This window comes from Myxocyprinus asiaticus, chromosome 9, assembly GCF_019703515.2.
Source record: "Myxocyprinus asiaticus isolate MX2 ecotype Aquarium Trade chromosome 9, UBuf_Myxa_2, whole genome shotgun sequence".
Classification (NCBI taxonomy): domain Eukaryota; kingdom Metazoa; phylum Chordata; class Actinopteri; order Cypriniformes; family Catostomidae; genus Myxocyprinus; species Myxocyprinus asiaticus.
The window spans coordinates 14,465,669-14,489,434 of record NC_059352.1 but is presented as its reverse complement, the minus strand read 5'-3'; the positions used below and the strand labels follow the sequence as shown (position 1 = coordinate 14,489,434).

The 23,766-nt window shown below is 37.2% G+C and overlaps 1 protein-coding gene across 11 annotated transcripts in view; it reads left to right on the top strand.

The window, feature by feature from the left end:
• Window positions 1-23,766, top strand: part of LOC127446557 (E3 ubiquitin-protein ligase RAD18-like) — a 90,817-nt gene that overhangs the window by 62,983 nt on the left and 4,068 nt on the right. For 4 of the 11 annotated variants that reach the window (XM_051707565.1, XM_051707562.1, XM_051707564.1 and 1 more), the window contains exons 12-13: window positions 4,188-4,326; window positions 12,241-12,543. In XM_051707565.1, coding sequence (XP_051563525.1) covers window positions 4,188-4,326; window positions 12,241-12,325 — 224 coding nt within the window. In that variant the 3' untranslated portion in view covers window positions 12,326-12,543. Of the gene's footprint in view, window positions 1-4,187; window positions 4,327-12,240; window positions 12,544-15,637; window positions 15,685-17,830; window positions 18,084-23,766 lie in introns of those variants that run through there. The other 7 variants (XM_051707569.1, XM_051707563.1, XR_007898224.1 and 4 more) reach the window with 6 other exon arrangements.

The window sequence follows — 23,766 nt, the reverse complement described above, 5'->3', positions numbered from 1 at the left end:
ATGCCAATCTGCTAATCAACTCAAAACACCTGCAAAGGTTTCCTGAGCCTTCAAAATGGTCTCTCAGTTTGGTTCACTAGGCTACACAATCATGGGGAAGACTGCTGATCTGACAGTTGTCCAGAAGACAATCACTGACACCCTTCACAAGGAGGGTAAGCCACAAACATTCATTGCCAAAGAAGCTGGCTGTATCCAAGCATGTTAACAGAAAGTTGAGTGGAAGGAAAAAGTGTGGAAGAAAAAGATGCTCAACCAACCGAGAGAACCGCAGCCTTATGAGGATTGTCAAGCAAAATCGATTCAAGAATTTGGGTGAACTTCACTAGGAATGGACTGAGGCTGGGGTCAAGGCATCAAGAGCCACCACACACAGACGTGTCAAGGAATTTGGCTACAGTTGTCGTATTCCTCTTGTTAAGCCACTCCTGAACCACAGACAATGCCAGAGGTGTCTTACCTGGGCTAAGGAGAAGAAGAACTGGACTGTTACCCAGTGGTCCAAAGTCCTCTTTTCAGATGAGAGCAAGTTTTGTATTTCATTTGGAAACCAAGGTCCTAGAGTCTGGAGGAAGGGTGGAGAAGCTCATAGCCCATGTTGCTTGAAGTCCAGTGTTAAGTTTCCACAGTCTGTGATGATTTGGGGTGCATTGTCATCTGCTGGTGCTGGTAAATTGTGTTTTTTGAAAACCAAAGTCACTGCACCCGTTTACCAATAAATTTTGGAGCACTTCATGCTTCCTTCTGCTGACTAGCTTTTTAAAGATGCTGATTTCATTTTCCAGCAGGATTTGGCACCTGCCCACACTGCCAAAAGCACCAAAAGTTGGTTAAATGACCATGGTGTTGGTGTGCTTGACTGGCCAGCAAACTCACCAGACCTGAACCCCATAGAGAATCTATGGGGTATTGTCAAGAGGAAAATGAGAAACAAGAGACCAAAAAATGCAGATGAGCTGAAGGCCACTGTCAAAGAAACCTGGGCTTCCATACCACCTCAGCAGTGCCACAAACTGATCACCTCCATGCCACGCCGAATTGAGGCAGTAATTAAAGCAAAAGGAGCCCCTACCACGTATTGAGTACATATACAGTAAATGAACATACTTTCCAGAAGGCCAACAATTCACTAAAAATGTTTTTTTATTGGTCTGATGTATTCTAATTTTTTGAGATAGTGAATTGGTGGGTTTTTGTTAAATGTGAGCCAAAATCATCACAATTAAAAGAACCAAAGACTTAAACTACTTCAGTCTGTGTGCATTGAATTTATTTAATACACGAGTTTCACAATTTGAGTTGAATTACTGAAATAAATGAACTTTTCCACGACATTCTAATTTATTGAGATGCACCTGTACATACATACATACATACACACGCACACACACACACTGAAAAGCCAAAATATTATGACCACTCACAGGTTAAGCGAATAAAGTTGATCATCTCCTAACAAGGCCACGATTGGGCAAGAGTAAAGACCTGAGAGACTTTGTCAAGGGCCAAATTGTAATGGCCAGAAGACTGGGTCAGAGCATCTCTGAAACGGCAAGGCTTGTGGGGTGTTCCCTGTAAGCAGTGGTGAGTACCTACCGACAGTGGTCTGAGGAGGGATAAACCACAAACTGCCGACAGGGTGTTGGGCGCCCAAGGCTCATCAATGCGCGAAGGCAACAAAGGCCATCCTGTCTGGTCCAAACCGACAGAAGGTCTACTGTGGCACAAGTCACAGAAAATTTTAAAAATGAGTGCCCATGATGACCCCTGTCAACCATTGAAAGTGCCTACAATGGGCACACGAGCATCGTAACGGGACCTTAGAGCAGTGGAAGAAGGTTGCCTTGTCCAATGAGTCCCGTTTTCTTTTACATCACGAGGACAGCCGTGTACATGTGCGCTGTTTACCTGGGATAGTGATGGCACTGTGGGAAGATGACAAGCCAGTGGAGGGAGTATGATGCTCTGGGCAATGTTCTGCTGGGAAACCCTGGGTCCAGCCATTCATGTGGATGCCAATTTGACACATACCACTAACTAAACATTGTTGCAGACCAGGTACACCCCTTCATGGCAATGGTATTCCCTGATGGCTGTGGTCTCTTTCAGCAGGAAAATGCACCCTGCCACACTGCACTCATTGTTCAGAAATGGTTTGAGGAACATGATGAAGAGTTCAAGGTGTTGCCATGGCCTCCAAATTCCCCAGTTCTTACTCTAATTGAGCATCTGTTGGATGTGCTGGACCAACAAGACCATTCCACGGTAGCTCCACCTCACAACTTACAGGACTTGAGGGATCTAGGGCTAATGTCTTGATGCCAGATTCCACAGGGGTTTTGTAGAGTCCATGCCTCTGCAGGTTGGCACTGTTTTGGCTGCACGCGGAGGACCAACAGCATATTAGGCAGGTGGTCATAATGTTTTGGCTCATCTGTGTATATATACTGTATATCATGCAGGCCATTTTTATAGTAAACATAAATTCTGGGCTTTGTAAGAGATATGGCCCACAACAGCGACACTAGTAAGCCTTAACAATTGCAAAAAACAAGAGCTTGTAGACTCCATTGCTTACACTGATGAGAAGGTGTCAGCACTAGAGCCCGACCGATAAGGGATTTTTTTACACCGATTACCGATATGGTGGCCGATATAGTTAATTTTTGAGCTGGAATGAAAACAGACCTTTTCTATGTGGATTGTTCACCGATTTTGCACCGATATGACTATACAAAGGTACTCAGAAGGCTGCTTTCTTAAACAGATATTTTTATCAAAGAATATTTGACATTTATTAATAAATAGCTTAAGAAACATCAGTATTGTATGTTCAGTATCAGTCAGTTGCTGATCATTTAAATAAAGAATAAATAAAAATAAAATAAATAGCTAAATAAACATCAGTACTTTTTAGTATCATTCAAATGCTGACCATTAAAATAAAGTATAAATAAAAATAAAATAAATAGCTTAATAAACATCAGTTTATTATCAGTCAAATGCTTAGTACTTTAATACTGCCATTCAATTATTGGCAGGTTGTAAAACAAGAAGCATTTACACCTGCCGAGTCAAGAGATAAACAGCAGCAGCGGTGTTACACCGTATTCTGCTATACAAGTTCAGGGGAAACTTTCAACGGTGGAAAACCAGACTTTTAAATATTACATTTTATAAATGCAACGACTGGAATTGTTCGGTTGAAGGGGGTACCAAACTGTGAATCCTGAACAAAACAGTTTGGTGAATACATGTTTACTCATTAGCTTCCACTCAGCTGACAAGGTATGAAAGTAGCTACGTGGTTGGCTAGTTAGCTATAAGCTTGTTGTCATGGAGAGTAAAAGATGGACCAGCATTGTGTCTCACCAACTAGGTAAGAGCGTAGCTGAAAAGGGAAAATGATGGGGTCATTGTTTATTAACTTTCCAGTATGTATTTCACAAACTAGTTAGCAACTTACCACGAAGACACCGCTCAACTCCGCCCTGTCTGCAGAGCCACCAGCTCTGAGTCAGCTCTGTAAACAATGGAGTTGGAGCGAGCTCTGCTGGACAAAGTACATTGACACCAATTCTAAAGCATTGTTTTCTGCATTGTGTTCTGAAAAAAAGTTTTGATATCTGCGCATATCGTTAAAATATACGCCGATACCGATATATCAGTGAAAGGCTAATATCGGCCAATAATATCGGTCGAGCACTAGTCAGCACCATACTGTTATCACCAGAACCTCAATTTCTCTAAATGTGGACTTTAGAATCAATAAGTAGTTTGCAGAAATAAATGGCTTGGCTGCCTGGAATGATTATCTCTGTAATGTTGTGGAAAAATTGACATCACTTAAATCACTGAGGATCAGATTACACTACGTATTCCAAAATAAATTATAATCCAAAACACCAGTAGCTAAATTGTATTTGCTCACAAGTGCCAAATTGTTACCATGATAACATCTAAAAAAAAATTGTATCTGTTCCCTCATGCTCATGATTTTGTCATTACTCTGCAAAGCAACTTGAAATGACCCAATCAAGTAACCCAATAATGTGTCTTAAAAAGTCCCAATAGTAGATATCAAGAGACTTGTTTATAGGTTAAATTAACAAACAATGGTATTCTAGTAATATTTACTTAGCTGACATGAGTGTTTATTTTTTTTTTTTTCATGTATTTTAAAACAGTTGCTCATAACAGCTTTAACAAGACTACCCAGCCATCATTTTCCACAATATTGAAAGTAAAGAGTGAAGAGAAGGACGTGGTAATTGAGCTTCCATCAAGATCACCAAGCCCAACAATCAGTGATGTGTCAGTCAGCAGGTACTGTCTTAGTTTGTTTTTAAAAGCAAATTGCTTTTAACTCTTGTATTTGGAATGAATGATACTTAAGCCATGGGTTTCAACCTTTACAGACCCAGACACCCCCCTATCCAGACTCTCAGCTAATCCAGGGTGATTAAAAATATTAAGAGCACAAACTTTGATTAAAATTGTTTTATAAAGCATTCATTGAGTGCCATCCTTGCACAAGGTGATTTAGTCTCTAACATGTAAACTAAATCTAATAGTTCATCTCTATGGTGATATACACATTATCTAGGTGTACAGGTGTTTTGCATCATAGCTAGTATTATATTGAGTATTTTTGCGCAATTGGAACACTGTGACTAATCGGAATCCAGGACCAGAACTATCTGTGTTATAAAAAATAATTGAAGTATTGGCAGCATTTCACTTTAGGCTGATTTTGAAACTTTTCTTACAGTTTTTGCAAGCAGGGTATTGTGTAAATGCATTCACTTTGAAATCATGCATTTTATAATCAATTCTTTAATGTGGCTGGAATTAGTGGATGAGATCTGTCAATGTAGACGATCATTCATCATAACTCAGTTTTCAATATCCAGTGTAAAAGTATGAAAATTCTTCACACACATCTAAATAAAAAAATAAAAGGTTTTATAGTCTATCTGTTTGCCTTTATTTAGGACAGGATCCTAAAAGGGGCAGGGAGGGTTCTTTGTTTTTATTTTTTGTTTTTTATTTTTGTTATACACCATATGGCCAAAAGTATATGGATATCCCCTTCTAATTAACGGGTTTGGCTTTTCCAGTTGTTTCTGTGGAAAAAAAACACACAGAATACAATGACATTCTTGCAAATAGTGTGCTTTAAACTTTGCAGCAGTTAGGGGGTGGGTCCTTTTCTGTACCAGCATAACAATGCCCCTTTGCACAAAACGAGGTCCATAAATGTATTGTTTGCTGAGTCTGGTGTGGAAGATCTTGACTGGGCTGCACAAAGCCCAGAATTGAGCAACTCTGGACACCATTGTGAATTGGAATGTCAACTGTGATGTCCCACTGCCTAACATCAGTGCCTGACCCCACTGATGCTCTTACGTCTAGTGGAAAGCTTTCCCTATAGAGTGGAAGCTGATATAGCAGCAAACGGAGGGACTAATGCCTTTGAATTTAAAATTAAATGTTCAGCAAGCACATATGTGGAGACCTGGTGTTAATGTATCCACATACTTTTGGATATATAATGTACTTAAAATCAGTTACTCTAGGTGTACACCTAAACGTTGTCTTTACGTCAGAGTATGCATTTAATTTGCCCACAAAAATTGAATCGATCCCTGGACTTGTTTTGGTCTTGGTTTATGTAATTTAATTAGTATCATTCCACCATGAATACGGTCAAAACCTAACCTCAAGGCAATCTTCCTCCCTGCTGTCCTTCCTCTAGTCCCCTCCACATACTGCATTCATCCACATCTCTGGTATTAAATATCAGTGTTATTGGAATCCTGCGTTGAGAATTTTCAGGTGTGGAAACACTCGAAGTCATTTGCAGTGCACTGTTTCTGACTGTCCTCACCCTTTTTCTTTGGCTTATTTGTCTCCTGGTGCTGATGAACCAATATGTTCCCTTTTTTTTTTTAAAGCAATATTGACAGGTCTTTTGCTCTCTAATCATCCTGTGAGCTGTGTAGGTCGAGTAGAAGGTTAACCAAACAGAACCTGTCAGTCACACAGCAAATGGGTTCCACTACATCACTACCCTCATCTAATAGTTTCACGATGTATAGGTGACAATCCAAAGCAACAATCTCCTTGTTGCTTTTCTCACCAGGGTCTATTCAAAATAATTGTATTCTATTTTTGCAAGTTACTGAATTAGCTTTGCTATTTTTGTCAACAGCTTCTTTTATTGATTTTTCACAAGAAAGACATGGAAACAAACAAGATGATCATTGACACAAATAAAATAAAAGGATTGGGGTTATGTAATCATTTACAAATATTTAAGATACATATTGGGCCATGTCAGATGAAAAAATGCATTGAACAGCTTATGAATCTTTACATACTGTTCATTGACATGACCAAGGCCTTCAAAACGGTAGACAGGGAAGCATTCTGGATTATTCTCAAAGCTTAGCTGTCCAAGAGAGTTCACCAACCTCATCCATCTTTGCTGTGATGGTATGATTGATTTTGTCCACTTCAGTGACTATATTTCAGCTCCATTTGAGATCGCCATTGATGCCAAGCAGGGTTGTGTCCTTGTACTTGTCCTTTACAATTTGTTTTTGCATGTAAAAAATTATTTTACATTTATTTCAGGAGAGTTTAATGTGATATGTTGCAAAGCTATTACTGCTATAGTAAGTGTAACAGTTACGTTGCTCACACGTATTGAATGCTAAGTCTATATATAATCAACTTGGATTTTATTTTTTTGCAATGCATTCTGGGAATGCATTCTGCAAAAAATGCATGTGATGCTGCCTTAGAATTTGGTTAAAACATAGTATCTTATTAGGCAGTATAATCAAGTAAATTGGAAGGGGTCTTCGACATCATGTGCTGAGGGTACCTAAGCAGTTTTGAGACAGTGCCAGATAGTGGTCAAAATGCTTGGTCAATTTAAACAAAACGTTTAATGTATCATTGCTTCCTTATTCTGTCTTCTGGTACAGTCTTCTGGAACAACCTTCGTGTCAGAAGCACATCTATGATGAATTGAATGCTGCCTCCATATTCGTCTCACTAGTTTTTGGAACAGAGCAGATGTTTTCGTTAATTTGTGTAGAATAATATCATAAGTAGAAATAAACTGTAAATGCAGAGTTTCAAGATTTGTAGATTTTATCTACGGCATAAAGAACTGTCCAGAGAATGTTTGATTCACTTTCAAAAGAGTTAAAGGTTATAGTCAGTTTCAGCTGTGCTTTAATAAATCACCAATGTTAGCAGCTCCTCTAGTGTAAGAACATAAATCAGAGATAAAATGATGTATTACAAGGCCCATAACTGCAGCTAAAACTTAAGTCTCAAGCTGATCAGTATTCTGCATTTGAATCCAGATCCTGCTTGGAGGTCATTCGCATGGATGATGCTTGTATTCAAGGGATTAGTTTGTATATTCTAATTATTCAAACCTGAACTTTGTATCATACAAGATACTGTTCATAAGCACTTTGCATTCTAGAGGATCAAGCTCATGCTATAAAATGTGATTTTAGTTTTTATTTATTTGTTTATGCTGAAGCTATATATTTCAGAGCAACTATTAGGTGAAGTCCTCCTTTCTGTCGCAACTTAGGAGTTCTGTGCTAAATATTAGGTGGCATGCTGTCGATTTCCACTGAAAATAATTTTGACTCGTTCCTCATTTGGAACGACAAAGTCAAAACATATACAGTAGTGCTCTTACCATTAAAATATGAGGTAAATGTACAGCACAGTGAATATACCTTAAAAATAAGAAACTGTCCCATTATTCTCAAAGTATAATCGTAAAATTGATACATTACACTTATAAGCTGGAGAACGGGTGCTAGAATCTTTCAACTCATGTCATGACTATGTAAAGTCGGTAAACCTGGCAACTTTGTGATATGCTTTCAACAATACCAAGAAGAAATCAATGACCATGTTTACACATGCCGCTTTTTTGCAATAAGCTGCTTTCTGGTGTCCATGCAAACGTAGTCAATTACTGGACGTAATTATCCATTAAGCACTTTTAATGGGGCAAAATTCTACCCACAGGATGTGGGTAATGCATTAAAAAAAAAAAGTAAAGTTCACCCCCCTAGAAAAGTAGTCCCACCTCACATGATTAAAAACAACTTAAAAGATCAAGTTTTTCTGAATATTCAAAAAATAGTAAGATAGCCCTTTAGACTTTCATTTTAAGTGCATTAATGTACAAGTTTTTACTTTTTGTCTGTTTTTCACCCAATCAATCGGATCGCTTCAGAAGACATGGATTGGACCACTGTATAGATTACCTTTATGATGCCTTTTTCTTTTTTGGAGCTTGAAAGTGTTGGACTCCATTGACTTGCATTGTATGGACAAAAACCACATATCTCTATCAAAATGTCTTTGTGGTCTGCAAAAGAAATAAAATCTTGTGATTTTGAGGTGGCATAAGTTTGAGCAAATGATGAGAGAATTATCATTTTTGGGTGAATTATTCTTTTAACCTGGAATGTACCTTTAACATAATAATGGGAGACGTGTAATCAGCTATCTTTTCCAGTATTACTCTGTGGATAACTGTTGTAATGTTATACATTTTTGTAGTGTTTTTCATGTTTGATTTTTAGTGTACAATTTTCCTAGACTTTGCTTGATTGAGGTAGATGTTTGCAAGCCATCTTCATGGAAGCAGAGCAAACAAGATCTTGTCCTTGATAAATGAAATGGGTTGAGATGTGGCACTAACTCGTAATTTTTATAGTAGCCAACCAAAAATACAGCCCGTGGCTGTGAGATAAAGCTTCAGACCATCTCTGGTGGTCATGTTCTAATGTAAAGCAGTACACATTCTGCTGCTGTCTGCTTTTTGCCCTTGATCTGTGGGAGACCTGCACATTTCAGCTGTTTAAATTAATGGATATATGGGATTAGTCAAAAACTACCTTATACACCGATGGTATTTGGTTTTGCCCTAGAGAGTTAGGACAGTCAGGAAATGAAGGATTACCAATATATTATTCAGAACATCTAGAGATATATCATAATATATTATAGCTAAATGTGTTTTAAAATACCAGAAATTATTTGAGAGTAACTTAAATTCCAGGATATTTCACCTTGAATACTGTAGTTTAAAAGGATGTAACATGATATATAGAATCTGTCTCATAGCTTTGCATTGCATTTCTCCAACAAGTTGTTGACAGTAATCACATTATATTTTTGGAAAATGAAGAGGGTCGCATCCATTTATTTTGCATGCATTTCAACACTGTTTATTTGTTCTAGGGCGAATTATTACTCATGTTTTCCTTGGTTTCCAACCAATTTACCATATGTATATTTTTACCCCCAAGACACAATAATTTCCATATACCTTAGGTGCTAATTATTATTTATTGTTAGTCATCTTACATAGGTACTGCAATTCAGGAAGGGTGTTACGGTACCTCTGATTCCAAAAAGCAAAATATAGTCTAGTCTGTGACACATCAGAACTTTTTCCACTATTTGATATTATGAACACCAAAAAAGTGTTGTTGACATCTTATGTTGGAAATGTTCTGAAGTTTTTTTAGTTTCAGGAAATAGTCCTTTTAGACAGAGCAAGAAGATTTGAGTAATTAAAAAGTGTTTTTATAGTATATCAAATTTGTATTAAAAAAAACAACAAAAAAACATTTTCTCATTATGGTCCCTTTAAAGAGAGAGTTTACCCCAAAAATGCTAACTTTACGATCATCATTTACTCACTGCCATGTTGTTCCAAAACTGTATGAATTTTTTTCCTACTTTGAACACAACCATGTTAGGAAAAATGACAGCCTCATTCACTTCACTTTCATTGTATGGGAAAAAATATGCGATGAAAGTGAATGGGGCCTGAGGCTGATGTTCTGCCTAACATCTCCTTTAGTGTTCAACAGAAAGTCATACAGGTTTGGAACAACATGAGGGTGAGTAAATGATAACAGAATTTCCATTTTTGGAAAAACAAATGTACTAACATTTTAGTTATACATTTGTAAAATGACTACTTTGTGTATTCTATATTGATATATGACTCTCTGTTGCTGTATTACTCTATGTAGGTGTATTTGTTGTTGGGAATGGCGAGGTGTACTAAACAAAGAAAAGTTGCAGGTTTAAACACACTAAGAAGTGCAGGGCTCGACGTTAACGCTTGTCAATGTGGACAAGTGGATTTTTGAAGGGGCAACTGAAAGAGAATTTTACTTGCCCGACTGGACAAGCAGACTGATTAAAACGTCAGTAACAAAAAAATAACCAGCTATATTTGTGATAGCCCAGACCTGTGTCACTTATTAGAAAGTTAATATTCTTATTCTGCTGTTGAAAGTAATCCCGAGCATGTAAATGTATGATTCGCTAGCGATCTAGTAACAGCTGCACCTTTTTTGATTGACAGGCAGCATAGGAGTGTGTGCTGAACATGCGTGTGTTCCGGGTGCACCTTAACGGTCAAATACATTTAAAAATTCTGCCAAAATACCTGTCTTGGTGAGGTATTCATGTAAACACAGAGAGTGATGTCTAAAGTGAACGTAAACAGCAGAGAAAAAAGTGGATTTATATTCAAATGTTGGACTTGTAAGTATAAATGTAAGCTAATAGACCTGCTGCTGTCTAGTGTGTCATAAACAACCAGAACAAGAAAATTAGAAAACACTTACTGCTCTTGACTGGGTAACTTTAGTAGCTTTAAAATGTATTAATGTATTATAATCATACAGTGAAGACCAGTAGTAGTTTTGTTGTATTTCATTCTGAATGTTTACATGAATGCTTGATAGCCTACGGTAAATTTTTTTAAAGCTGTTAAAAAAGCGCAGAATTGTCTTAATTTGTATTTTCTATTATTTTTAATCCATTTCCATTCATTGCTGTTTTTTTGTTATTTTATTACTGACTGTTGACTAGTCTTGAATTATTAAGAACTTGAAACCATTCTTCCGTAATTAACATATTAGTTAGTGTTATTATTTGTTGTAGTTTTGAAGCTGGTATTGAAAATCATCAAATTTCACTACAGACTCCTGAAATTTTGGTATTGTGATAATGTATACCCTTTATTGTGCATGGTAGATCTTGCTGCAATGACATGATGAAAAGTAGATCTCATTCCATAGAAGTGGGCATCGGTCATCATTTTAGAAAAATATACAACATAAACTTTGACATGTTACTTGAGCACGTTACTTAAATTTCCTTTTTTCTCTCTGGACAAGTAACTTTTTTACTTGGACAAGTGAATGACCAATTTACTTGTCCGGAGGTCAAGCACATGACAATGCATAATGTCGAGCCCTGAAGTGGTTCTGGAGCAATTACCATTGTGCCCTTGCTGTGAACTAGGTATCTAACCTCAGGTTGCTCCATGGGAACTGTCCATGTAATGGGTATAATGTCATATATTTTGTATAAAAGCATCGGCTGAATGACAACTTGCTATACTTGCATACTACACATAAATATGAACATGAAAATGGTATTTAACATATATTTAATTACATAAAAGAGGAAAAATAAAAACAATCAATGTATTACAAATGTAATACCAGTGTTAAATGCATTGAATACCATAGTAAACACATATGGGTCATATAGGACCTACATATGCATTCTTATAACACTTATAAGCTGGAGAACGGGTGCTAGAATCTAATAATGCAATAATAATGGTAATAATGGGGTAATAATGCAAACTCTGTAATAGTTTCGAAAACATTCAACTAAATGTTAAAAAAGTCAGTTCACATGATCACACTATAATAAGACCCCTTAATTGAGAAATAGATGGAGTGTCGGATCAAAAGACCACCTAATCTAAAAATTATAGTCAAAGTAGACGGGCGTGCAATTTTTGACCCAAATATATGCATATTTAAACTTTTATCAGTTGATCTCAATTTAGCACCCACCACATCAGCTTCTTATTTGTACAGTCGGTGCATGCTTTATGATATGTCTTATTTCGGTGTTCTCGATATTAACTGCTGGCTCCACATATTATGCCAAAAACCTTGACCGTGAGGGAGACTTTTTAATTGTCATGTGAAACATTATTATTATTATTATTATTATTATTATTATTATTATCATTATTATTACTATGTTTTTATATTTGTGTTTTTCCATTTTTCATTTCCCACTTCCTCCTGTGCAACCAATTCCTCCCTTGTCACCTCTCTCCGCTTCCTTCACTGCCTCCAGCTTCTCAATTTCCGCAGTTCCTGCATGGCGGATGGCTAGTTATTGTGTTCCCTGCGTGTTTCATCAGTCAAGACCAGTTCTGTAATCATTTCTTAATCAGAGATAGGACCAAAGCACCCTGCATGGCAGGACCTCATTTCTCACACACACACACACACACACACACACACACACAAAATGGACTTGAGTCATTGTCGCTAGTGTTTTTACAGTTCTGCTCATGCCTGCAGAATCACAATATTGCTGCTCTGTGTGTTTTGTGAAGTTCACGTGCAAATAAACAAGGGCTGCAACAACTAATCGATAAAAATTGTGAATGAAAATAAATGTAATTTTCAATTAGTTGAGTGTTTGTGCTTTCACTTGTCACTTAACAGTACTTAAAGAACTCTATGCACTGTAGGCCACAGAGCGAGCTTCAGTAATAGAATACGTGTACAATGCAAGTTGTTCAAAGCATGTTTGTAATAAACAGTTCATATTAGAGGTAGACCGATATATCTGTTTTACTGATTTATTGATTCCGATAGTTGCATTTTGGAACTGTTTAGCCCAAGACAGACCACATGTATTAAAAACAAATGGAAGAAATTGGAATGGCCAATGTGGCGGCTGTGGAAAAGGAAGTCCTGCCTTACAGGTAAAAGAGCAAATTACTTTTTTGATACAGACACCGCCTGTCAGTCAGCTTGAGAATGCACATGCGCTTTAGCTGTTTTTTTTGTTTGATCTAAGCTAAAGAAGCACAATTTACAGTATGATTCCATTGTTGTCAGATTTAACTGTTATTTTGAAATGTTTTTTAATCATAATCGGCCGTTTTGGAGATTTCGGTCTTTCCCTAATCTAGTAGATAGGAGCTGTACATTTATGCTTGCCTAGATAGGGACTTTGCTAGAAGTGAAATAACAACAATCATTTTTTATTCTTCAATGCATATATTATAATATTTATAATATATATGTATTTTTTTATTAGTTAATCAAGTGTTAAAGCAAGAGCATGCAAAGCAACCTCATATCCTGTGAATAATAAAAACCTTATTCCTCATTAAACCTCATCTGGTGAAATCTATATACACAAAACCCTTTATCTGGTGAATATCCAGGGTTTAAAAAGCTTAATTTGGTAAATACTTGCAAATAGAGCATTGTAACGGAGCCAAGTCTCAGTCATTTCAAAATAAGAGTCCCCAGTGTTTTTTAGGCTAGTTTATATTTAAAAGTCCCACGTTATGCACCAAATCTATCAAACATTTCTGGTCATTATTGGGATTTTCGTTGCACAATAAACAGCATTTGGGAATTTATTAATTTTGGACCTTCTCTGTGCCTGTCATAGTAAGGAAAGTCTAAGAAAATGTTTAACATTTTAAAAATCGATAAAAAAAACAAAAAACTATTGGCCAGTTATTTGATTAAAAGCCGTTTCCACCACCTTAGTTATAACTATCGGCAATATTCACAATCATTGGACCTCTACTTTATATGAGAGCATGAGCCTATAGTTTCATGTGTTTTCAAGTGCTGGTTTTCAGTTCTTGGGGTTTTTCCCCAGGATATTATTTACATTTTACTATTATGTTCTTAAAATGTGAGCTTTTCCATTTTCCAAAACACAGCTCGTCTTTCAAATTCAAATGCTTAATAAAACATGTGCATGAATGTTTATCAAATGGAGCACAACAGAAAAAGGAAACCAATATTTTGATGTGTATGTAATGCAAGTGAATATAACTAACTTTAATGGGATTACTGAAAAATAGAGTAATTCCTTACATGTGTGTATTCCTTCAGAACATATCTTACCACCTTTCAGTTATAAACACTTTGTGGCTTTTTCTTTCTTTAATAATAATTAATACTTTTTTGCTGCTTTTAAACTGTGAGCAATGTTTGATTTGTACTGAGGTAATGTATTGGCCAAGATGTGTAATGTATCATTAAGAAATAATCGACTGATTGATTATCAAAATAGTTGCAGCCCTAAAATAAACTGAGCCTTCAGAGACATCTGGCTATGTCTGTTGTGTTTATACTCCTATCGAGGCATTGTTTGTGACTGCATCCACCCAAATCTCACTTTCAACACCCTTGGGAATTTTTGATACAAATGTCACACGTGATACGATAATGTGACGCAAATGTCGCATTACGTCTTGCTTGTGCTTGTTGGAAATGAGGGTAGTGACTCAGCTTTTGCCTTTTTTGGTCAGTTTCTCTGTCTGTGTGGAATAATAAAACATGGCCATTGTCCAGTATAAGTCAAAACAGTAAAATTCAGCCACATGATAAATTAATGTGAAGGAAGAGATCTCCCCTGTGAGAGGGAGCCAGAGATTAGTCTCCACATTCATATTGATTATTCCCAATGAGTGTCTTAGTTTTTCATTTATTTAAAAAGTCATAGAAATTCATTGGTCAAAAGTTATGCGAACTCTGTTTATTTTCAAATATCTTAAGTGGCACTGCTTGTCTTCCATAGACTTTAGCATCTTAATATCTATACTGACTATCAAAACAGCAGTATAACCTATAAAAAATAAGAAGAAACCTGGTTAACATTTTATGGCAAAAATTGGATTCATCATAAAAACAAAAAATGTTTCACACCAAGCAGATGAGTTTATTTGAATGTAGTTGGCAGAGTGCGAGTCATTTATTATGCTTTTCTTGGGGTTGTTTGAAATGGCATTCCCCCACTGTAATTTACTTGATTACGTATTGTACAGGCCTACACAGAATATGTGCAACAGAACTCTGCAGAAAGCTCAGTGGATTTCTGCAGATCTGAAACACCCATCATTCACAAGTTCAACACATCCCCTGCCCCTTGCTTATTCATTTAATAAATATTTTGGCTAGTTTGATGCTATTGACTTCCAATATAAAAAATTTTTAAATGTTACTCTGAGCTCCATTTTAAACGATTTAAATTCATTATGTAAAACAAAAAGTTCTGGTCTTGGATACAACATTCCAGCCATGATGTCAAAATACATGATATAGTAACAGCTATGATGCGAAACATTTGTTCACCATATCACTGCACTGAACTCTTTGCTGATCATTATTTTTGTTGCACAGTAACATTGGTATTTCAGGAACTATCTCTTCCAGCAGAAAGATGGCAGTAAACATTTTATAAAAGCAAAATGCATGTGAGGAGTTGTTATTTTGTCAATATAGTCACAGCTGAATGGGTTGCTGGAAATCATGCATTGTGCTTAACAATGCCTTTAGCCATGACTATGTTAACATTATAGCAAAGCCTTTCTTACCTTATTACTTAACCTTAGAGTTCCACAGACTTTCCCCCAAGAAATTGTGAAAAGTCTACAGATTCCAACAAGGCCTGCCAATGTCTGATGTGTTTTCTTTGTCTTCTTTTGCTTCAGCTCCATCTCAGATGTTTTCTGTTGAAGACCTGACAGTAGCTGATAAAGTAAGTAGCTCTTCAAATAAGACAGTTATAAACTACACATTTATCACATTTTATTAAGTGTGGAAAGTTCTGTGAGTATGACCAATCTTTAAATTATAATATGAACAAAAAAATAAGACAAGGACACATCTGAAATCGTGCAGCATCTTCAAAAGAAAGTTCAATGCTGTTGATTGATTTGCATAGTCAAAAGGAAATCAAAATGGACCCTATTAGCCTTTTTAATACACTTTTCTGAATATTCTGTTTCACTCAGAAATGTCACATTATGGAAGTAAAATGGGTCACAAATGCTTTTTAATACTGTTGATTTTAGCCATGCAATTTCACAACTACACTAATTTGTTTCATTATAAACATCATAGTCATTTCTTTTCCACTTACTGTTTGACAGTGATATAAAAAACTTAATTTCAGTTACCTAGTGCTGATATTCCCATTTTACTTTTTTGCTACTTTTTAGCAAAAAACATACGGTTTATTTCTCTTGCCACAGGCAAAATCCCTGCATCCATAGTCATATAATAAAAAAAGCACAGAGTCTAGCCAGTTGTTAGCTTGGATCAGATCTTTCTTGTTCCAGCACATCTGGAGCGTGTAAGACCTCCTTCAATGTGTCCCCATAGAGAGGGCTTACTCTTGATGGAGCAGTGCCCCCCACCACGAGCCACTCACTGGGGGATAAAAGTTGCATGCAGTAGCTGCTCTGTCTAGAGACAACAAACACCCATCCATTTCTCCCAGACCTTGAGAATCCATCTCAGGATTTGAAACCCATCGGGGTTTTCTATTATATATCTACTGTGGATAATTGCAGTTGTGGGGTAGTGCTAGGTCAAACATGGAATTAAGCCTGGGCTGCCATCCCAGAAGTTCAGTTGTCATGATGAGATAAAATTGTCTCTTGCTCTTCACTGTTTATAGATCAACGGATAGGGTTTGGAAGCGAGAACCGGTTCTCACACCCAGTCTACACCGGACGCGTCCATTGACGTGAGATGCCACAATGGCTTGTGGCTGTCTTTACTGGACGCGTTAAAGCGAACATTCTAAAAAGATGATGTGCACAGAAAATCTGAGCGTGTCAGAAATCGAACGGGCATCCGTCTACTAAACTGAATCATTTTTGTTAGATCTACATTCTTCTGGCGATGCAGAGTGCTAAAAGTGTTTGCTGTTGTACTGCTACTCAATCTACCATGCCACTACAAAATAAATTGTGTTTTAGTTGAGTTGTGAGTTTGCAGTCTATGTTGAGAGGAAAAAAAATCAGCTGCAAGATAATACAAAGATAATAACAAAAGTGCATGACTTGACAACGAATATTTTTATTTTAATGTATAGAGCAAAAAGACTCATCAGTATCATTTCAATGCAATTAAAAGTATTGTTTTTGTGTAGTATAGTTAAGTATAAGTAGGACGAATCGGTAAGTAACCGCAATATAACCGTAAAAATGTTTTATGATTCCATCCCTAATTAAGTCAGCGTCCTGGGAAGTAACGCATGTCTGTTCGCACAAATAGATATAGACGTTGCCTAATGGAAAGTTAATACATTTTTGTTTAACCTTAAATACAGGTCTCAAATAATTTTGTTTGACAAAGACTTAACATACTTCAGGGCTGGTCCTTTAATTTCACTTGGCTTTCAGTCATTGACTTTTTTAGGGCCATCAATCAATTCAAATTAAGATAATTAGATATTATTGTGCTAGACAAGTAAAGCATTGAACAGACAATACAAAAAGTGACATCACTGGCCTATAGTCCACAGCAATCAGTTTTGTAATTGAGTTTATTGATCTGTTCAGAGATTATTTAGCAGAGATGGGCCACTTCTATTGAAATGAATGGGAGAAATTAGAATGCTCACCCAAGGAACTCTGAGTGCCCAACGGTCAACGGATGTAGAAAGGAAGTCCTGCCTTACTGTTAAAAGAGCCAATCACCTTTTAGATGCAGACATCACCTGTCAATCAACTTTAGAACGTGCATGCTCATTAGCTATACAAGCTGTGAAAATTAAACATTTTTTGGCATAATATGAGGTAAAGAATGTCCGATTTTTATTGCTGATTTGAAATATGTTCTTTGATCGTAATCTTGACCAGCCGTTTTTGAGATTTTGGTCTCTCTCCATTCAGGTAGATAGGAGCTGCACTGGCATGACTGGAAATAGCCTTCCAAAAGCGTTCCAAAGATGGCAGACAGTGGACTGACTTGCTAGAAAGACATCGATCTGTTCAAGGAAGGCTAAAATTCTCACAGGACTTGTTCTAGCTGTAAACAGCTAAGCAGCAGAAGGGAAATGGACGAAGGGTTTGAGAGATGTCTTAAAATGCAATGGTCATGGCATGTGTAACTGAAAAACAGCAAGATGTCGCAGCGGTCATAGATGTATGTCTAACGCATGTTTAGTTATTTAATTTATAAATATAATAATTCATATTCACAATTCAGATAATTTAAAATGCATTGCATTATTGTGGCAGGTGAGTAAAGCGTTTATAAGAGGAAAAAGTGGTTTTAGAAGGCAATATGTTGTTTTTTCTCCTATTATTGAACATAAAGCTGTCATTGGCTCTACTGTCCACAGCAATCCATTTTACCATTGAATTTGTCAATCTCTCCGAGGTAGATTTATTATAAGGTCTTTTCTAAGGACCGTCAATGTACACGTGTCAGACGGACGCTTTTGTAGTGCCTCACTTTAGTTGCGTTGTGTCATAAACAGCGTTTTTAGGTCGCTGTGTCAAGTTAAATGTAGTTTGTAACTTAAAAGTCTCAAGATCCGTGCTTTCGGTTTTGCACTCCATTGTAAAAATGCCACCATGCTGGCCCAATGTCGCAATCCAGCGAAGTGGTGAAGGTATCTGCGCGTTTGCCTTTTTCGTGCACGTGTGGTTATAGCGTCATCACTATTTGAGTTAGTTAAGACTGAATCTGTCTCCATTTAAAATTAAAACTTCAATTATGTTAGACCTTGAAATTAGGTTGAGATTGAAATTATTATTGATCATCAATTGAGATCTTATCTAGATTTGGATACTTGATTATTCTAGTTAATTCTATACTTTTGCACTCGTTCATTTGGATTACTGTTAGCAGAGTCTACGCACCAGCCGGTTTATATGTGATCATTGCACAAACTGGCCAGTAGAGTTGCGGTACTTGAGTTTGGACTCAGACTCGAGTCCGAGTCACGAGTCCAATTTTAATGGACTCAGATGCATTTTTACTCTGACTCGAACCCTTGGGATTCAGGATTTTTTTTCAGAGTCCAGCCGAGTCCATGACATTTGTGATGCAATAAAAAAATAAATAAATAACAAAACGGAAATTAATGAACACATCTCTGTGTACATGCAGCATGTATCTCTGTGTGCATGCCAGAGTTGTTTCACTGTGTTTAAGCAAACACACGCACGCGCACATACGCACAGGCACACTCATCAGTCAACCAATACGCTTTAATGTTACTACATAGACTACTGTATAACATTGACTAACTAGGTGGTTGGCACGACAAAAACATAAAGGCGGGTATGTATCCAATGTTATAGAAACTAAACAAGCAGTTTCACACGACACGGGACCTGACAATTGGTAAAATTGTGTGTGGTGTTTGTGCAGACAAGACGGTGCTTACATTGCGGTTTCATTGTGGTTAAAAACTTAAAATCAAGAACTGCATTGGGTCAAGTCACCCACATCATGTCTCTTACAGTTTACTAAACAGCATATTGAAATAAAAATAGTATTAATATTGGATATTAAGTCTTTTTAGGTGTAATGTATCTACACATGTAGGCTTCTGTAGTCTCTTGCTTGAACTGGTCCATAATAGCTTCGGACTCGAACCGAAAATCGCTTACTCTCTAATTTCTTCTCCTAGCAAGTACTGTTGCAATAGGCTGTATTTTATGTAAGCATATAGGCAACATTCATAACCGTATTGAAACAGCAAACATACAGTTTGGCACAGCAGCACAAACAAAAGGCACAGCAGCCCCTCAGTACACTAGAGCAGAAGGGAAAAAAGCATTGCCTTACCGTTTATGTGCTGAAACTTTGCTTGGTGCATTCATTTAATTTATTAATTTTTTATTTATTTATCACTCATTATACATTTGCACATATACAGTGAAATTCTTTTTTTCACATATCCCAGCTAAGCTGGCGTCAGAGTGCGGGGTCAGCCATGATACAGCGCCCCTGGAGCAGATAGGGTCAAGGGCCTTGCTCAAGGGCCCAACAGTGGCATCTTGGCAGTGCTGGGGCTTGAACCCCCAACCTTCTGATCAGTAACCCAAAGCCTTAACCGCTGAGCCACCACTGACCCTGCAGAACAATCTGGTATAAAATGAAACAATGCAACAGTCCCTTCTTGGTGCAGAACAATCTGGAATAATATGAAACACTGCAACAGTCCCCTCTATGCAGCCTGAACTTGTTTAGCATGTTGAATCTTTGTGACAACTGCGCTAAAAACAATCTAGACGCAGCGCAAAGAATGAAACAGAGGCAGGTGTCTCAACATGCGTTTTTGAAAATGAAGTCCTTTTTAACTTGACATGGTGTTTAAAATATGCTGATCCTGCGCGAAACGCTGAAGAAAAAGCGAGATGTGGTGCGAATGTCAAAGATATTCATCCAGCATGTGTTTAAATGATGGGAAAACAGAACAGACGTGCAAAAAAACACGTTCTGTGTGAACAGCCCCTAACTCGTCCGTTCTCACTTGTCTGTGAGTGAGAGCGCGTGTGCGAAACAAGTTCGGTAAGCCTGTTTATTTTTCCATTAAGTCTGAACCCAAAGTCCTACTTAGAAAACTGATCTGAACCCGGCCCGAAACCCGTCATGTTCTCGGGTCCCATCGGGGTCGGGTTGCAGACCTCTAAAACTGCCTCTTCTGTTAATTTCCATAATAGGCAGGTAGTTTATGTAGATAAACTAAAACTAGCCAAATATTGGCTGTTCATGGCTATTTAAATCACTTATTCTAATCTCTCAATAGACATATAATAGATGGTATGTGAAACTTGGATGTGTACAAAAGTTTAATTCTTTGTATTGTTTTTTAACACAACTATTAAAAATTTTAATAGAAGCTAAAATGTAATGAATGCTCTTAGCCTGACCATTTTTGGTGGTCTGTTGTGGTTTACTTAGATGAACTTTGGGAGCAAGTTTAAATGTTAATTTTAAATGAGGACTTTTTCTTCCTTCATTATATAAGAATATAACAAACATTGAAGCTAAGATGAAAGACGTATGCATATAGGTCTTGGCTGTTTAAATTTTCTATCATAAGTGAAATGTTGCATCTCAGAGCTGTTTCTGAAAGCCTATGCCCAATCACAGGAACGTTGAGATATTTGATGCGTTTCCAGAATAGAAAAGCCTTTTAACGCCCCCGTCATTATGTTTATGAAACATAAAAATCCCTCTGTTTGGTTAAACCTTCATCAAGACATATGGCTGCCTTTGTGTCCCAGGCGATGTCATTCATTCTCCTTTTGAACTGGCAGCTTTGGGAGTCATAAGCGAGTGCTCAGTGTCACTCACTGTTTCTCAAACGCTTTGTGTGATTCATGAACCAGGGGGCTGAAAGGACTGACTTGTTTGTGTTCCCATTAAGCATATGGATAAAATATTTCTTCTATGGCTCTTAGAAGGCTTATCTGCAAGGATATCTGTCATGCAATTGGGGGTGGGGGGGGGGGGGGGGTCCTGTAGAAGGAAAACAGTAAGAGTGTATTTGAGCAGCAACCATTCTTCCCTCAACTTTCCACTTTGTATATAGATATGCATGACCCAAATTCCATAGCTGGTATTTAGTTTTTCTTCAGAGGTCCATCTAAGGCAAGGACCAAATGGTTCTTTGTCATTTGACACTTTGAGGGTAAACATTTTATAGAGCTTATAAGTGACTCCATATGGATGGCTGTGGGGTGTTTAGAAAGATGGTCAGCCTGGACCAGGGAAAATTTGTTATCGAAAAGTTTTCTTTGAGAGGAAGGGATGAAGAGGACATCTTACACCAAGAAAGAGGCTTCATCATTCTTATTTGTCTGCAGTTCTACAGACCTGTCTCTAATATTCTGCCTGACTCTTCCTCTCACTATTTGGCTCAATTTCTCTTTCTGTCTCAAAAGTATCCAATGTACATGCTGGAACAGAAAAGGGGCATCCCCAAACTGTTACCACAGAGTTGGAAGCACACAGTTGTTTAGAATGCCACTGTATGCTATCTACAGGGAAGATTTGTTTTCACTGGAATTAATGGAATAGCCAAACATGTTAATTAAAAGGTGGTGTCCGCAAACTATTGGCCACAAAGTGTAAATGCCATAGTTGTTATTTGTAGTTCAATTTTACTTTAACAACCCTAAAGTAAATTGTTTACTTTTTGAAAGCTTAATCAAGGAAGACTGAATAGACTGTTTTTTGTGAACTTGCTACATAAACTTTCCATTGTAATTATTATCTAGAGTACCAGTCTGAGCCAACATTGATAAACTTAATATGTCGATGACAACTCTAACCAGCGTGTTTATTATTTTGAGGCCAGTGTTGCTACACAAATCTGGGCTCATTAGTGTTAATGTGTCATAGGTCAAAGAACATATAGTTCAAAAAACAGTGGCAACATGGTGGATGTACACTAGTATGTCCAGGAATCTATTTATACTACACACCTGCATACCTAAAGAACTTCATCAACAATTGGGAAATAAGCTCTTCATTGAATTCAATACATGCTATGAAATAACTTTTCAAGTTACACCCATTATTTTTTCATTAAACATAACATTCTCAAATCCAGACTCTTCCTAATGCATTGCCTTATAAGTACTAAAAGACTATAAAGTCTTATTCTGTTACAAAGCAGTATGTGAAAAGACATACTCTGTGCAGTTATGTAGAGGTGACGCAACTTCATTTTTATATTTTCTGAAGAAAATATGAATGGTGTTTGCTCCTGCGTGCACAACTCCACAACTGTGGCCAGTGTTTTACTACCCAGTTATTAGGGTGTTCTAGGTGGTTGCTAGGGCTTTTCTAAGTGATTGCCCATGTCAAAAGAGCCCACCCCTAAGTCTCTATGATATTTTGGTTCCTAGATATGTCTTGAGTCCCTTCTTCAATGCCAGTCTATGGGACTTTTTTTCTTCTCGCCACATAAAAGTAGTGGATCTAATTTAACATGGTCCATTTGTACTCTTTTTGCGTTTTCACTTAAGACAATTAAGAATTTACAGTTGTTTCGACGTTGCTTTTTTGGGGACACTTTCACCCATAATTTTTGTAATACAGACGTCCAGGGACTGGCATATTTATTCACATTCGGATTAACAGTGTCTCAATCATAGCCATTCCATTTTACAATGAAGCTCCTTGACACGCATTGGCTTGTGTTCAAGCTATGAAGCCATCTTAAAGCTCCTCAATTTCAGATGAGACGAATCAATTAGTTCCGTTTGTTAAGAGCTGATCTGGAAGATATTAGGATCACTCCATGTTTGGATAAGCTTTTGCAAATATCCTGCTAGTAATCCAGAGACAAAAGCCAGAACCTGCAAAAGACCACTGCATTCTCCTCGTCCCCCTCAACTGATTTGTTCAGCTTACCCTGAGGTTTGCCTTTTGGCGTTGTAACTGTTGGAGTGTAAGGAAAACATCTGGTTGAGCCCTCTTAATCCCCTACAAGAGCCCTTACTCATGAAATGTTTGCAGCATCAGTCATTGTATCGAGCACAGGGTGATCTGCCAGAAGAGATGTCCCTCTCACAGTTTGGATTTAGTCAGTATTTGTCATATCTGGATGACTGGTTCACCTTTGTACCCATTTAAATTTATAATTCAGTTTTTAACAGTTAAAGTTCTTTTTAACTTGACTTGCCATCTAAAAAACAGGCACTCCTGTGTAAAACACTGGAAAACAGTGAGATGCTGCACAATGGTCAAAGATTAATTTACATGGTAAAATAATTGAAAAACAGCACACATGAACACAAAATTGTGTTCATTGTGAACAACCTCTAAGAATGCATGTTAAAAAATTGTTAAAGCAGTT